Source organism: Dipodomys merriami, unplaced genomic scaffold (assembly GCF_024711535.1).
Source record: "Dipodomys merriami isolate MVZ:Mamm:240054 unplaced genomic scaffold, mDipMer1.0.p SCAF_4, whole genome shotgun sequence".
Taxonomy (NCBI): domain Eukaryota; kingdom Metazoa; phylum Chordata; class Mammalia; order Rodentia; family Heteromyidae; genus Dipodomys; species Dipodomys merriami.
In genome coordinates this window covers 67478527-67494073 of record NW_027205603.1, presented here as the reverse complement: position 1 = coordinate 67494073, position 15547 = coordinate 67478527, and the positions used below count along the sequence as shown (strand labels likewise).

At 32.9% G+C, this 15547-nt stretch overlaps 1 protein-coding gene across 42 annotated transcripts in view; it reads right to left on the bottom strand.

Annotated features, from left to right (window-relative positions):
* Positions 1 to 15547, bottom strand: part of Rims2 (regulating synaptic membrane exocytosis 2) — a 427098-nt gene that overhangs the window by 86171 nt on the left and 325380 nt on the right. Inside the window, exon 1 of one of the 42 annotated variants that reach the window (XM_069991226.1) lies at positions 6920 to 6967. The exons of the other annotated variants lie outside the window; for them this stretch is intronic. Within the exon in view, the coding sequence (XP_069847327.1) occupies positions 6920 to 6942 (23 nt within the window). The 5' untranslated portion in view covers positions 6943 to 6967. Of the gene's footprint in view, positions 1 to 6919; positions 6968 to 15547 lie in introns of those variants that run through there. 42 annotated transcript variants of the gene reach the window in all.

Here is a 15547-nt window from a genome sequence, read left to right as displayed (position 1 = left end):
CTCAAAAAAATTAAACCCTCAAAAAACAAATCCTCAAAGAAACAATAACCCAATTAATAAATGGGCTAAAGACTTAGAGACTTCTCAGAAGAAGTAAGAATGGGTAATAAACACATGAGGAGATGTTCAACATCTCTGGCCATAAAAGAAATGCAAATCAAAAATATTGAGATTCCTCACCCAGATAGATTGGCCATTATCAAGAAAATTAACAATAACAGATGCTGGTGGGGATGTAGCCAAAGGGAATGCTACTACACTGTTGCTGGGAATGTAAACTTGTTCAACAACTCTGGAAAGTGGTATGGCGGTTCCTCAAAAGATTAAACAAAGAGCTTCCCTTGGACCCAGCAATCTTACTTGTGGGCACAAGTGACCACAAACCAGGCCACACTAAATCCACCAGCACAACCATGTTCATTGCAGCATTTTACCATAACTAAGATAAAGAATCAGCCCAGATGTTTCTCAGTAGACAAATGGATCAAGAAAATGTGGTATATGTAAAATGGAACTTTATGCTTCCATCAGAATGAATCACATTGCCCCATTCAAAAGGAAATAGAAAACTTGGAAAAGATTATATTAGGCAAAGTAAGCCAGACCCAAAGAAACATAGGTTGGGTGTTTTCCCTCATTTGTAATAATTAGATTGTGCCTTTAAACCTACAAGTAAGCCCAATGGATAGTAAAAGACAAAAAATTTACATTTGGACATGATAAAACAGGATTCTATAAACATTCACACACTGAGACCAAAGGAGGATATTCTTAGGAGATGATCACAGGGGCTATGTGCATATGAGCATATAAAATGATGCTTGTCAAAATGAACTCCAAGAAATGGAAAAGGTTTTTTTTCTCCTGTTTTTTCCCTTTTGTTGCTGCTTTTGATTTCTATACCTTTTATCTTGTATGTAAGTTTATCTCTTTTGGGGAGAGTTAGGAGAAGCACAAAAATGGTACGTCAGGGGTGAACTGATTCAGCAGTGATACTCACTAGACACTATGCTGAAAATGAGCTACATAACTTGTGGGGGAGAGGAGTCAGGAGGGAGAAAACTGGAAGAAAACAAGGTAGCATTATTCAAAAATAAATGTACTCATTACCGACTTATGTAACTGCACAGCCCCTCTCTACATCACAATAAAATAATAAAAAATAAAAATAAAAATAATTTTGACAACTGTAATTTTTTCAAGCTGGAGACACCTAACTTACTAATATATATCATGTGTAACTTGGCCATTAATATATTATAATAATTTTCTAAGTCTTCTAAGATTATTCAGGAGATTTCCAGTAGTAATATATGTGTTATTTGCAAATCCTTCCCCATTTTTATGATTTGATGGCATTTCATTCAAACTCGGGAATTTTGACCTTAGTTTGAATAATAAAGATAAAGAATAATCACTATGTGTTAGGCATTTTTACAAGCAGTTTTCATATATTAATTTAAACTTCAGAAAGGATCTAAGATATGAAGACTATTAATATCCATTTAATGATGAAATTACTGAAAAGTCATAAAACTTAAGAACAAGTTAAAATAGAAAAGCTTACTTTTTTAAAGAATATAGTGTTCAGTCAATTGGCATTAAAGTGAGTAGAAATATTTACTTTCTTTTCTGTTACAATACTTCAGAGGGAACATGGTATACATACCATGATTTATGTGTATGTATAAAATCCTTTGCTATGAGCAATCCAACCCAACTGTCTGTATTATTTCATTTTTAGACTTTTCTCTCTGCTGATTCTCTGGGTGAGAATCAACAGAATCAACAGCTCTATTGCCAGAGTTCTGCTGATTCAGCCATTCACCACTCACTATCTTTTGATCTAATCTGTTCTGCTTTCATTTCTTGTTTTCCTATTTAGTGATAAAACATTTATAGACATGATCAGTAAAGTTAAGTGCTCTCCAGGACAAAAAGGCAAAGAATGCTGATTGTAATCTTTGATTTTTAGTTCCTTTTATTGTAAATTGGGCAGATTTGCTTCTCTTTTGGCAAAGCTTTTGGTATAATTCCAGAAAATTGAGGATTCTCCAGGCCAGTTGGGTAGAAAGCCAAAAACTCTTGACAAATAAATATTGTCCAGTTGGAAGAAAAATTATGAGTAGTTTTCAAATTTTACTACTAACCAAAACTACATTAAGACTTTCTAAGGATACAATCTACAGTTTCAGCTTCAGGGATTCTATTAGGATACTTCTGAAATGACAGCCAGACATCTGCATTTTGAAGCTTCTCTAGTGATTCTATTGTAAGTGACATACAAGAAGACATAAAAATTCTAGACTAATCAGAATTGACTTTTGAAGAAAAAACATGTATTATTTTCAGTGCAGTAGTTTGTATAATTATATAGATCTACTTTGGTTATTAATTTCACATATAAAAACAAACTTTAGAATTTTTTTCAGGTATTTATGTGTGAACACTTACTTTAGAAATTAGCTAATTTAACATTATTCTATATCAATTAATCATTTCACTTAATGATTCTGTAAGCTTATAAATGACTTTTGAATAAAGTAGATTTTAATATTCGACCATTTGCATTTTGAAAATAACCTGAGGCATCTTTGGAGCTATATATTAAAATTGAATTTAGAATACAAGTAAATCATCACTTAAAGTGCTTTTCTTTATAATCTGCCAATATTTTTACATTTGGTCATGTTCTATTCTGACCTTCTATAGTCACTCATTCTTTTTTTAGAGAAGAGGGTAATGGGGATTGACCTCAGAGTAAGGGCTCTACCACTTGAGCCATGCTCTAGTGCTTTTAGTTTATTTTTCAGTTATGGGTCCCAAAAGTTGCCTGAGCTGGTCTTGAACCACAGTCTTCCTAATCCCAGGTGGGATCATAAGCATAGCCATAAGGCTGACAGCTCTCATTCTTAAACACTGGTATTATATTGTTACAGATTTTTGTTTTTTAAAATAGAACAAAGGGTAGACAAATGAAGTGAAGAGGGGGGGGGAATGAGTCAAGAACTCAGTGTACATCATACAAAGTTAAGAAGAGTGAGGGAAGGAATAGGTAAGGGAAAAACAGGCGAGAATGTTGAAAGGGGTAACATTGATCAAGATATATTGTGTTCATAAATGGGCTTGTTAAATGGAAACCCCTTTGTACTAAAGATAATAAAAAAAATAAAGAAAATAAAATCTAAACCAAAACAAACAAACAAACAAACAAAAAACAGGACAAACTGCTAGGTACTGGGGTGCATGCCATAAGACTATTTGAAGCTAATATGAAGATCATGGTTCAAAACCAGTTCAGGCAGGAAAGTAGGACAGATTCTTATCTCCAAGTAACCACCAAAAAAGCCAGAATTTGCGCTGTGGCTCAAGTACCAAAAAAGCTCAGGGACAGCGCCCAGGCCACAACTTCAAGCCCCAGACACAGCAGAATTCTCCTGCTTGCCAAACAAAAGTAGGAGGGGACAAACTGTGGAATGAGTAGAAAAACCAGCACAGACTTTTCAGAGTTGTTGCCTGTAATAATCAGAATAAAAGTTTTTTAGTTATTCAAATATTGTAGGATCATTTCCTAAAGAGTCTACATTGATTACAATCTAGAAACTTAAAAATTAAGTGTAAGTATTATAAAAATGAGTATACTTTATAAATGGTAATGAATACTGCCTTTTAGGTGAGAAAAAGCCAAGTACCCCATTTTTAGATGTGAATATTTGGATGTAAAAAATGTCATTCTACATCAGCTTAACTAACTCAGTGAGCATTTTTAATAAATTATTATTTACAAAAATAACACAATGACCTTAACAAATTGGAAATTATAATACACCAAAATATGTCTTCTGGTAAATTGTATAATATTACTTTGCTCAGTATTACAAGAAAACTTTCATGACTAACCCTTCCAACATCCAAAATTTTCTTTAAATAGTTACAATTATGAAAAATAGGAATGCTGTGGTTAGCTCTACTTTCTTTCCCTTTGCTTCCTGTATTCAAATTAAGAGGAAACCCCTGAGCTTTAACTAATTTGTGGAAGACCTCCCCCCATACATACCATATGCATGAACATATTTGAAGTAAGAACTAACCCCTTCTCTAACCTCAGCCTCATCTTCAATGCCACCTTTCATATGTTATCAGGAGTAATCTTATTATCTGTCCCTTTTATCCTTATTTAAGTGCAGTTGCCATGTAAAGCTCTTTTAAATCTCCTCTGGATTTAAATTCTGATTTGCCTTTCTGGGCAATGAAACAGGTTTCTTCTTCACTGACTTTGGCCCACACTATTGCTCTTCACTACTATCAATATCTAATTAAACCATTTCACTTCTTTGCATAGTCTTATAATGTCAGGTAAAATGTCTATTATTATAACTTTCCTAGTGAATAGAAAGCATTTTTATTTTCTTCTGTAATTGATCCTCAATGCTAAAATTTTCAATGAGCAATGGCAGTAGAAAACTATAGCGTATTTTTCCCCCAAGTGTTTTATACTTCTGCTAATTATGTAAGTATTTAAATGTACACAGATATTGGACAGCTTGGGGAAACTAATAATTTCATAAGACAATGTATCTACAGGCTCAGAATTATGTATAGAAGAGCAAAGACACAATTGTCCAGACATGTTTTACAATATTATGATTTGTTAATAAAATAACAATCAAAATAGGACCAATCAATAACAAATGTAAAGAATATTTTTGTTGGAATAGCATTCCTTGGAAAATTTCAAAGGTAAGTTTCTTTCTTTCTTTCTTTGAAAAAGAAAGACTATTTGATTTATTCCACTACATCTAATCATAGAACCCAAGTCACAATTCATAATGGTAGATTCAAAACAAGTCTGTTTTTATCAATGGTAAGTTTCTAAGGATATACACACACACACACACATACACATACACACACACACACACACACACACACATTCCCTTAGAAAAACAAATTTAAAGTTTAATACTCTAAAACTATAAATCTATGCAAATACATTAAATAAAATTATATGCTATCGTGTATGTGTTGTACTCAATGATCTCATCCATCTAATTTAAAAATTAAGGAACAATATAATGTTTTAGATAAAAATTAATTTTATGTAAAAAATTTATGAGCAGCCAATACCAGAGAAGAAGATAAAGCTGATTCCAGCTTGCCAAAGCATACTAATTGATATTACTCAAGGTGTATAAAAGTACTCTAAATTCCCACAAAACTTTATTACTCTTTATATATAAAATTCTAAAGCCAGGTACTGGTACTTCATGCTTGTCATCCTCTGAGGATCACAGTTCGAAGCCAGCAAGGGCAGACAAATCTGAGAGATTCTAATTTCCAATTACCTAACAAAAAGCCAATAGAGGAGCTGCGGCTCAAGTAGCAAAGTACCAGCTTTGAGTAAAAAGCTGAGAAATAGAACCCAGGATCTGAATAATAATTTTGTTTAATATTAAAAAGTCCTACACATAAACTAACCATTGCAAATAAAGGAAACCATGGGCCCTAAATTTCTTTGCAAATGGCTTACTTCACTTACTATGATTTTTTCCAAGTCTTTCCATCTCCTAACAAATGGGCGGTGTCATTTCTTTCTGACAGAAGCATAGAATTGTGTGTGTGTGTGTGTGTGTGTGTGTGTGTGTGTGTGTGTGTGTGTGTGTGTGTACCACATTTTCTTGATGCACTCATCTACTACGGGCCATTTGGGTTAGTTCCATATCTTAGCTATGGTGAATAATGCTGCAATAAACATAGTTGTGCTAGTAGCTTTAATGTGGCCTTCTTTGTTTTCATTTGGGTAAATGCCCAGAAGTGGGACTGCTGGGTCATAGGGGAGCTCTATGTGAAGTCTTTTGAGGAACCTCCATACTGCTTTCCAGAGTGGTTGAACAAGTTTACACTCCCACCAACAATGAGATAGGGTTCCCTTTTGGTCACATCCCCTCCAGTAGCTGTTGTTATTAGAAATTTAGGTCCCATGGTTTCCCTCATTTGCAATAATTAGTTTACATTTTATAGGATAATTTTTATCAGATGAGCAGAAAAAGCTCAAAAGCTATGTTCATATGACCATATAAGATGAGACTAAGTGAAATGAACCCCAAGATATGGACACAAGATGTCTTTCCATGTTGTTGTTGTTTTAAATGTACTATGTGATATTTTTTGTCTCCTTTTATGTTCTTCCCCCTATGGTATATCCCCTGTTGTCAGTGTACTTGATTTTTGGTATACTGCATCTTGTATATACATTCATCTAATCTGGGGAGGGGAAGGAGAATAATAAAACACTGAAACAAGGATACAGGATGACCCATTGCAACAATGATACCCACAAGACACTATATTGGAAATAAACTTTACAACTTAGGGGGAGGGGAAATAAGGTGGGGAAGAGTGTGGGAAATGGGGGAGGGAAGGGATAGTGGGAGAACAACAAGGAAGGGTAACAATGCTCAACAAGTAATGTACTCATTGCTTTACTCATGTAACTGTAACCCCTCTCTATAGCATCTTTACAATAAAATAAAATTTCAAAAAAATTCTACAACTACTAGTGAAAAGTATAAAATTCACAGATACTCATGTAAACCCAAAACTTATTTAAAATAGTTTAAAATTTACATTTTAAAGAATTATTTGTATTAAAATTACTTTCTGCACACTCATGTATTTAATATTTTCTAACAATCTTGATAAAGCTTACTTTGATTTGCTCTTAGCATAAATAGCCATATTATAATTCCACATAGCATCCTATTATTTTGGCTGTTATATGAGAAAAATAAAAAACAGCCAGTTTAATTTGCTTTTAACACACACACATGCACACACAAATTATTACAGAAAAACTTTTATTAACAGTAGTATTTAAAATATAATCATACTTTATATCTATTAAACAATTTGTTCTTACATTATTAAAGGCTTTTCTAACATAGAATGATGTGAAGTATACTTTTTCCTTTTTTTTCCATTTGGAACTTCTAATAACTGGATCATTATTGCAATAACAATTAACATCTCAGCTGCAAACAAGAGGACCATCAGTTAGATCTTGCCTACACATATTACACTTTGGTCAAGAGACCTTTTTCAAAGTTAAAATAAGGATTAGGGTTCTGGTCTGAAACTGAAATCTGGCAATTCTGTTGCATTCCTATATGTCAATAACTATCTGATGAAAGTAGTGCTTTCCCTTTACTAGGAACATGTGGTTGAACATTGCTCCCCATACCACCTAGTGACAACCTTATGTTATCTGTTTGGTACCTTTAGGACTCTGCTTTTGAACTCCTTGAATTACTATTATAATAGTGTGACTAGAAGTTTTAAGAAATTACATACAATGCAGTTTGAAAAAATGTATAAAGATTACCTTTAGAAAAAAATCTCATTTTGATGTAAAAAGTTTCTGTGATTACTTTTATTTCTGATAACCAGTTGGGATTATATCACATTAAAAATGCTGACACACACACACACACACACACACACACACACACACACACACAGACCAATCAATAAAGAGACAGCCTATGGAATGGAAGAAAATAATTCAAAAGACAAGGGATTAGTATCTAAAATATGTAAGGAACTGGAATTATCTAGAACATAAAAAGAACTACAAATAAAATTCACACAATAATTTAACAATTAGCCCAGTCAATGAATAGGCATAGTAACTGAACAGTTTTCAGATGAAAACTACAAATGAAAAATGTTCAAGATCTTTAGTTATCAAAGAAATTCAAATTAAAACTACATTGAGATTCTACCTCACCACAGTCAGAGTAGCCCTTATCAACAAAACAAACAACAACAAATGTTGATGAAAATGCAAGGGGAAAGGAACCCTTACTCAGAGCTAGTAGAACTATAACCCAGTCCAGACATAGTGGAAGTCAGTATGGAGGTTCAAAAAAAAGAACTCTCTTATGATTTATTCCTAAATAAATTATGCAGTCAGCTTAGGGACCTATCAAGGGATAAATGAAGAGGAAAATGTGTATATATACACATGGGATTTAGTAATTAAGAAGAATGAAATTAAATACTTTCAGGAAAATGAATAGAACTGAAGATCATTATGTTAAGAACAATAAGCCTGTCCCCCAAAACAAGTATTGCAAATTTTCTCTCATTTGTTGGAACTAGGGAAAAACAGAAAACAAAATTTAAAAACCCAAGTCATGAATAGGGAGGTGGAAGGGGAAGGATATGGGGAAAGGAGTATTGGGGATAAGAACAGTAGAAAGGTATAAATATAATCAAAATAATTATTTGCATGTATGGAGATAAAACTTTGACTATGTTACAGTTTAATATAAACTAATAAAAATTTGACAGAAAAACATTCTGGTTAGTTACTTTTAGTTGTCAATATTAGATTAACTGATAAATTATTCCTATATTTTAAGGAGCAATAGTTAAAGATTTATAATGAAGTTAAAAAAAATCTTTCTTCCTAACAGAATTGTCGAAAGACCTTTTCAAAAAATACAACTGGTCTTATAAAAACATAAATAATGAAACATTTAATGCTACAGTAAAGGCATCAAGTATACTACTGCTTAATCTAGCATCAAAAAATTAATTTCTTTACTTAATAAACAAAACACCTTCTTGAGTAGAAAACTAGTTCTGAAATATAAATAAATAAAAAGCAATACTTACTTCCATGCAGTTTATTTTGTTAAAAGCATATAAATTTTACCAGTTTTTTTTTGGGGGGGGGGGTCTGGTCATGGGGCCTGAACTCTGGGCCTGGGCGCTGTCCCTCAGCTCTTCAGCTCAAGGCTAGCACTCTACCACTTCTGGCTTTTTTCTTTTTGCTTATGTGGTGTTGAGGAATCGAAGCCCAGGGCCTCAGGCATGCAAGGCAAGTGCTCTACCACTGAGCCACCTTCCCAGCCCCTTACCCATTTTTTAACATTATATTTTAGAATTTATATTAAGTTGAATACAAAATTAAATACATTACAGTCTTGGCTTCAGACCAATACTATCACATTTAGTTACTACAGAATTATTACTGTAAACATATAGCAATATTCTGAATTATTCTTTGTATTTTCAAATCAACTCAAATGTTTTATTAGATTTAAAAATTTGCACTTCAATGCAAGCCTTAAAAATTATTAGAGTATAAACTTATTTAAATAAAAAAATCTTAATGATAAAAAATTAAACAAAAACCAATGTAGGCATATCAAGATGATATTCTATCATCTGCAATAATCATCATGAGTAGTTTTTTTTTTCAAAATAAATGACTGGGTTTATAGATTCTTTGTCTAATAGGAATATTTTCAGTAGTATTTAGTAGAATGAATTCAGTAGAGATAAAATTTGATGAAATTATTGGATCAACTGAGATTTGCTAGAGATAAACATAGGTTTTTAATACTGTAGGTTTAGTCAATTGAATTATTCAAGTCACATTATAGAAAACATCTACAAAACAGATAATGATACATTCTTTTTTAAATTTTACTGTAAAGATGCTGTACAGAGGGGTTACAGTTACATGAGTAAGGAAATGAGTACATTACTTGTCAATCATTGTTAACCCTTCCCTTCCTTGTTGTTGTCCCACTATCCCTTCCCTCCCCCAATACATTCTTATTTATTGTTGGTTTTATTTATTTCATGTTATTATTCCATTGTCTCACTTTACATAAGCTAAGAAGGCTGAAAATTGCAGATTAAAAAAGCTGGAAGTTGGGAAATGTTTAAATGTCTTTTCATCATCCTAAATAAAATTTGATAGTCTATTTTAAAGAATACATAATTTTGGATCATTAGTCTAATATTAGAATATAAAAACTGTGAAAAACTAATGACAATAAACAGAAAAATACCATACAAATGTATATATTATAAATATATGTATATATTCTGGTCCACTGGTTATTTTACACATACACACGAAGTTAAAACAAGGGTTCAATTCCAAGATAATTTTATTCTTGTTTTGCTCTGTGTGTGTATATCTGTATGTGCAGTGTGTGTGTGTGTGTGTGTGTGTGTGTGTGTGTGTGTGTGTGTGTGTGTGTGTGTGTGTGTGTGTGTGTATGCGTGTGTGTGTTTTGGTACTGTATGCTGGACCCAGAGTCTTCAGCTCTTACTGGGCTTTGTTGCTTATGCTGTTACTCTTGTCTCTTGAGCCACACCTCCAGTTAACATTTTGCTGGTTGTTCTAGAGATAGAGTCTCAAGGACTTTTCTTCCCTGGGCTGGCTTCAAATCTTGATTCTCTGATCTCAGTCTCCTGAATAGCTAACATTGCAGATTGGAGTGCAAGATAATTTTTGACTCACATTTTCTTTGCAACTCTGCTTTCATTTTTATTAAATTGTGAAATTTATTATAAATATAAAGGAATATATGAAATATGTACTTAATAAAAGCATAGTCGTAAAATCTCCCAAATTAAAACATCTTTTAAAGTAAGCCAAAGCAGGATCAGGATTTGGTTTACTTGGGAGGTCATTCTTATCATTGCTTCATAAGATAGAGAGCTCTAACCTGTGCAAACAGCAGGACAATCAACTATCTGTAAGATAGACATAGGTTTACTGATCATTATATTTAGACATGCTGCAATAGAATTGTCATTTATAGTTTTATAAAGTTGTATAAAAGTCTCACAATGATTTATGAGCCTGTTATGAGAACTATTGCTGTAAGAAGAGTCCTACTTTCGTACAGAGCAGTAGATAACTTCAAAGCCCCTTTGAATTATGGTCTATGTCTTTCTGCATATACTTAACTATGGAATAAAAATACTTAAGATTTTGGAGTAAATTATTAACTAAAAGTTGTAATCAAGAAGAGGAATTACGGTGATTACAAATTTCATCAGCAAAATGCTTAACAAAAAAGGTACTAAATGTGATCTAATATGATATTTAAAATTTTGAGTGTTTAGAATCATCATCCTCATTTACTGTCCAAGTTCATCATTTTAATAAAAATTCACATTTAAAAAGGTCCCACGTGAGGTATTGTACATTAACACTGTTAGGCAGTGGACTGGGCAGTGTTCACAGTAGGTGAAGATTTTAGCTGTCATAGAACTAAAATTTCAGTATCACGTAAATATCACTGTCCCCTGAAAAAAGCACACTTAGAACAAAGGTTGTTCTTATTTCATAGTGAGAGATACTTGCACAGATAGTTTCAATCTAAGTTCAAAATTTCTTGTATTACAGTAACAGGAGAATCTTAAAACAGGAGAATCTCTCAAAATGTAAATCACAAAAACTACTCTGTCAATTTCTCTTTTACTGCTAAATTCAATGATATGTACAAATGTATAGATGGTATTAAAAGATATACACATACAACATACATATATTAATATTTATTAGACATAAATGTATACATGTTATATATTGATATGTATGGTTCAGAAAATTGTTTGTAACCAGTAAAACAGTCCAGAAACAATATATAATTAGTATCTATTTAAAAAAGTAATCTAGGGCTGGGAAGGTGGCTCAGTGGTAGAGTGCTTGCCTTGCATGCCTGAGGCCCTGGGTTCGATTCCTCAGCACCACATAAGCAAAAAAGAAAAAAGCTGGAAGTGGCGCTATAGCTCAAGTGGTAGAGCCCTAGCCTTGAGCTGAAGAGCTGAGGGACAGTGCCCAGGCGCAGAGTTCAGGCCCCACTACCAGACCCCCCCCAAAAAAGTAATCTATCTGACAGATATTGACTACTTATTTTTAATGCTATTATCACAGTAAGTTTGGATTTATTAGTTAATTTTAATGTACTCATTACATTGCTCATGTAACTGTAACCCCTCTGTACAGTATTTTACAATAAAAAATGTACAAAAATTCACTTGTGACTATAAAAGCAAAAAAAAAAAAAAAGAATTTCCTACTTAATTAATCCCCATGAAAGAAAATTGCTTTCATTATGGAAGTAGAAATGGGGTTAGGGAGAAACAAACATAATTATGAGATAATTAAACAAGAAACTAAGACTTCTTGATTCAAAGGAAAGATCTATGTTCAATGGAGAAAAACTAGTAGAGTGACACCTAGATTTTGCTTTGGACAGGTAATGTGGATACCAATGTCACACAGTGGAAGAGAACAAAAGGAGTAACAAGTTATTAGTTGCTTGTTTGGTGAAGGATATGATAGATTTAATTTTACATGCTGAGTTTAGCATTTCCTGGAACAAACAAGACCAGGATAATACAATCTGATAGATATCTCCCAAATTGGTACTCTCTCTCCCTCCCCATCCTCATCCCCTTTCTATCTTCTCCAGTCCCTCTCCCTCCTTCCTTCCCTCCCCTCCCTTACATGATAGAGCGATAGGATGGGAGAGAATGCATCAAGAATAGAATATGTGATAAAAAGAAGAAGCTGGCAGAGCCCGTGGCTCAAGCCTATAATCCTAGTTATTCAGGAGGCTGAGATCTGAGGATCACAATTCAAAACAAGCACTGGCAAGAAAGTCTGTGAGACTCATCCCCAATTAACCACCTGAAAGCTGGAAGTGGTGCTGTGGTTCAAGTGGTAGAGCACTCGCCTTGAGCTGAAGAGCTCAGGGACAGTGCCCAGGCCCAGAGTTCAAGTCCCATGACAGAAAGAAAGAAAAAAAAGAAACGAAAAGAAAAGAGAAAGAAAGGAGAGAGAGAAAGAAAGAAAGTAAATTTAGGGTATATGTAATTTGTAGCAGTTTTAGCAAAAAGTTAATCAGTGCAATAAATTAATAAGAAAACCCCAAAATTAGGCAAATGGGGGGGGAGAGAAATAACTATAAGAGATAATGACAATTGTTTAATTGTATGACTGCAACAAGCACTTCAGTATCAAGCATATTAAAACACCTTACTGTACATTTTAAATATATACAGAAAAATTAGCATAAATAAAAATAGTCCATTATGTCAGATATATTGTAGTCCATGAAAATAGCATACTTTTGACATTTTATTTGAATTTCTAACTAGACTAGATAAGATGAAAATACAATAAACTATATTGTTTTCTTATAAGTAAGAAAAACATCAATTCTTACTTTTTTTGGTTTAAGTTTGGCACAATTCACTTCAGAATAACAAAGTGAAAAAAGAGAGAAACTGAGAAGTGGTAGAAACATTTTGTGCTCTTCATGCAGGAAATGGGACATAAAGAATCACAATTATCAATTTTTAAAAGATAGTAATAAAAATTTAAAGGAAACTTTTGTATAGACTATTAAAAAATAAGTTGGTAGCACAAGAGACAATATCTTTCAGAATTCATTTATATCTAATGCGAAAGTAAACCACATGGATGCTTATTTTAAACAGTTTTCGGGCTGGGAAGGTGGCTCAGTGGTAGAATGCTTGTCTTGCAGGCATGAGGCCCTGGGTTCAATTCCTCAGTACCATATAAGCAGAAAAAGCTGGAAGTGGCGCTGTGGCTCAAGTGGTAGAGCACTAGCCTTGAGCTGAAGAGATGAGGGACAGCGCCCAGGCCCAGAGTTCAAGCCCAGGACTGACAAAAAAAAAAAAAAAAAAAAAAAAAGGTAAAGAAAAGGAATGGACATCTAGTGCTTATGGGTTGGAAGACAATATTTGTTAAATGGCAATAATACTCAAAATGGTGGAATTGAATGAATTTCTATCAAAATCCTAGCTGTCTTTCTACTTCAAATCTTATGAGCTGACTATAAGATTCATTAGAATATACAAGTAATCCAAAAGAGAGGAGGAACATCATCAATATTCTATTTCCATCATAATTAACTTAGAGTATTAATATTAAATTTGCAAATTCCTGGACTCTACTCCAAATGTACAGAATTAAAATTTTAGAAGTGATTTTCAAGCATTACTAAAGTTCATTCTTGAATTTAATATCAAGCATAAATATAATGGAAGTTATTTGAGCTTATGAGAGTATCATAGTATACCAATGATTTGAGTTGGTAGGAAAGAAAACACAAGCCATGGTGATACTCAGCAGAAGAGCAGAGTTCATCATGTTCTCTAGGAATAAAAAAAAAATCCAGAAAACTAGAAAAAACAAACAAACAAAAAACCCCAAACTTGATATAAAAAAATCAAACTTGATAAAAACTGAACTAAATACTGGCTGTATAAATTTCAGAATCATTTATCAAACAGCAGAAACTTCTGTTGAGTTATTTGGTGTACCAATGGCTAATACAGAACCAATTGTTTCTTAGACTAATGATAACAAAACCAAATTGCCAGAATAACATACAACATTTACTTTCTTATACTATGATCATCAAAGTTACAGGAAGGTGTAAAAAAGAAAAAACTGGGTTACCCACTGATTTTTCTCTACTGTTAACAAATTACAAAAGCCCAGAAAGACAAAGTGAATAGGTACATAAGAAATAGGATGAGGATCCACATATTTTTGAGTCCTAATCACAATTATTTCCACAAAACATACTGCTTTGTCTTTAAAGGTGTTTAACATATGTATTATACTATACATATAAAATTATATATGCATGTAATTCTGTATTCGTAGTTTAACTGATCTAAGACTAATGTTATCAATAATGCCCTTGCATAAATGGACAATTATTCTGTTCATCTAGATAATTTTATGGCTTGTCCATGTTCTTTTTTTTTTTTTTTTTTTGTCGGTCGTGGGGCTTGAACTCTGGGCCTGGGCGCTGTCCCTCAGCTCTTCAGCTCAAGGCGAGCGCTCTACCACTTGAGCTACAGCGCCACTTCTGGTTTTCTGGTGGTTTATTGGAGATAGGAGTCGGTCTCTCCTGCCCGGGCTGGCTTTGAACCGCGATCCTCAGATCTCAGCCTCCTGAGTAGCTAGGATTACAGGCGTGAGCCACCAGCACCCGGCTTGGCTTGTCCATGTTCTAAAAATCACTTATTAATAAAAATTTGAGCTTACTACCCTTAAAAGAGTCATTGTCTTCAAAAAATTATAATCACATAGCACTCAGAGATTTGCCTTTAATAACTAAAAAGTCTGCAAAGAAATACACCTAGATTTAAAATATTATTTTTAGATAGATAAGGTTCAGTTCTAACAGAAAGCAACATTATAATATGTTTGGTTTTGACAAAATATAGTTCTTAATAATTTTATACATATTTTCCATTCTTTTTATGCCAAGATCTTTTATGATATATCTATGTGAAGTTGTTCTGGTATCTTGATGATACCTTTTAGATACAGAGCTATTCTGAAACATACACTTACACATAGCTAAGAAAAAGCTTTATCCTAAGGTTTAGAAATTTAGAAATATTAAATTAAATTTCACTTTTATTTCTAGTTATGACTACAGTGTCTAATGAATTTCCTAAATTATATTTGTTGAATGAATAATTCTCCTTTATCTCTCAACATTTTTATAGGGCAACTTAATTTATCATATACAGTATATAATATACATACAATTAGCAAATATAAGTAAGTTTAAAGTTTAAATCACACATATACAATTATAAGAAGTGTTTCAAATGACAAATATAATTTTGAACCTTTTAGAGTTTACTAAATATAATCACTAGTACTAAAGGAATATAT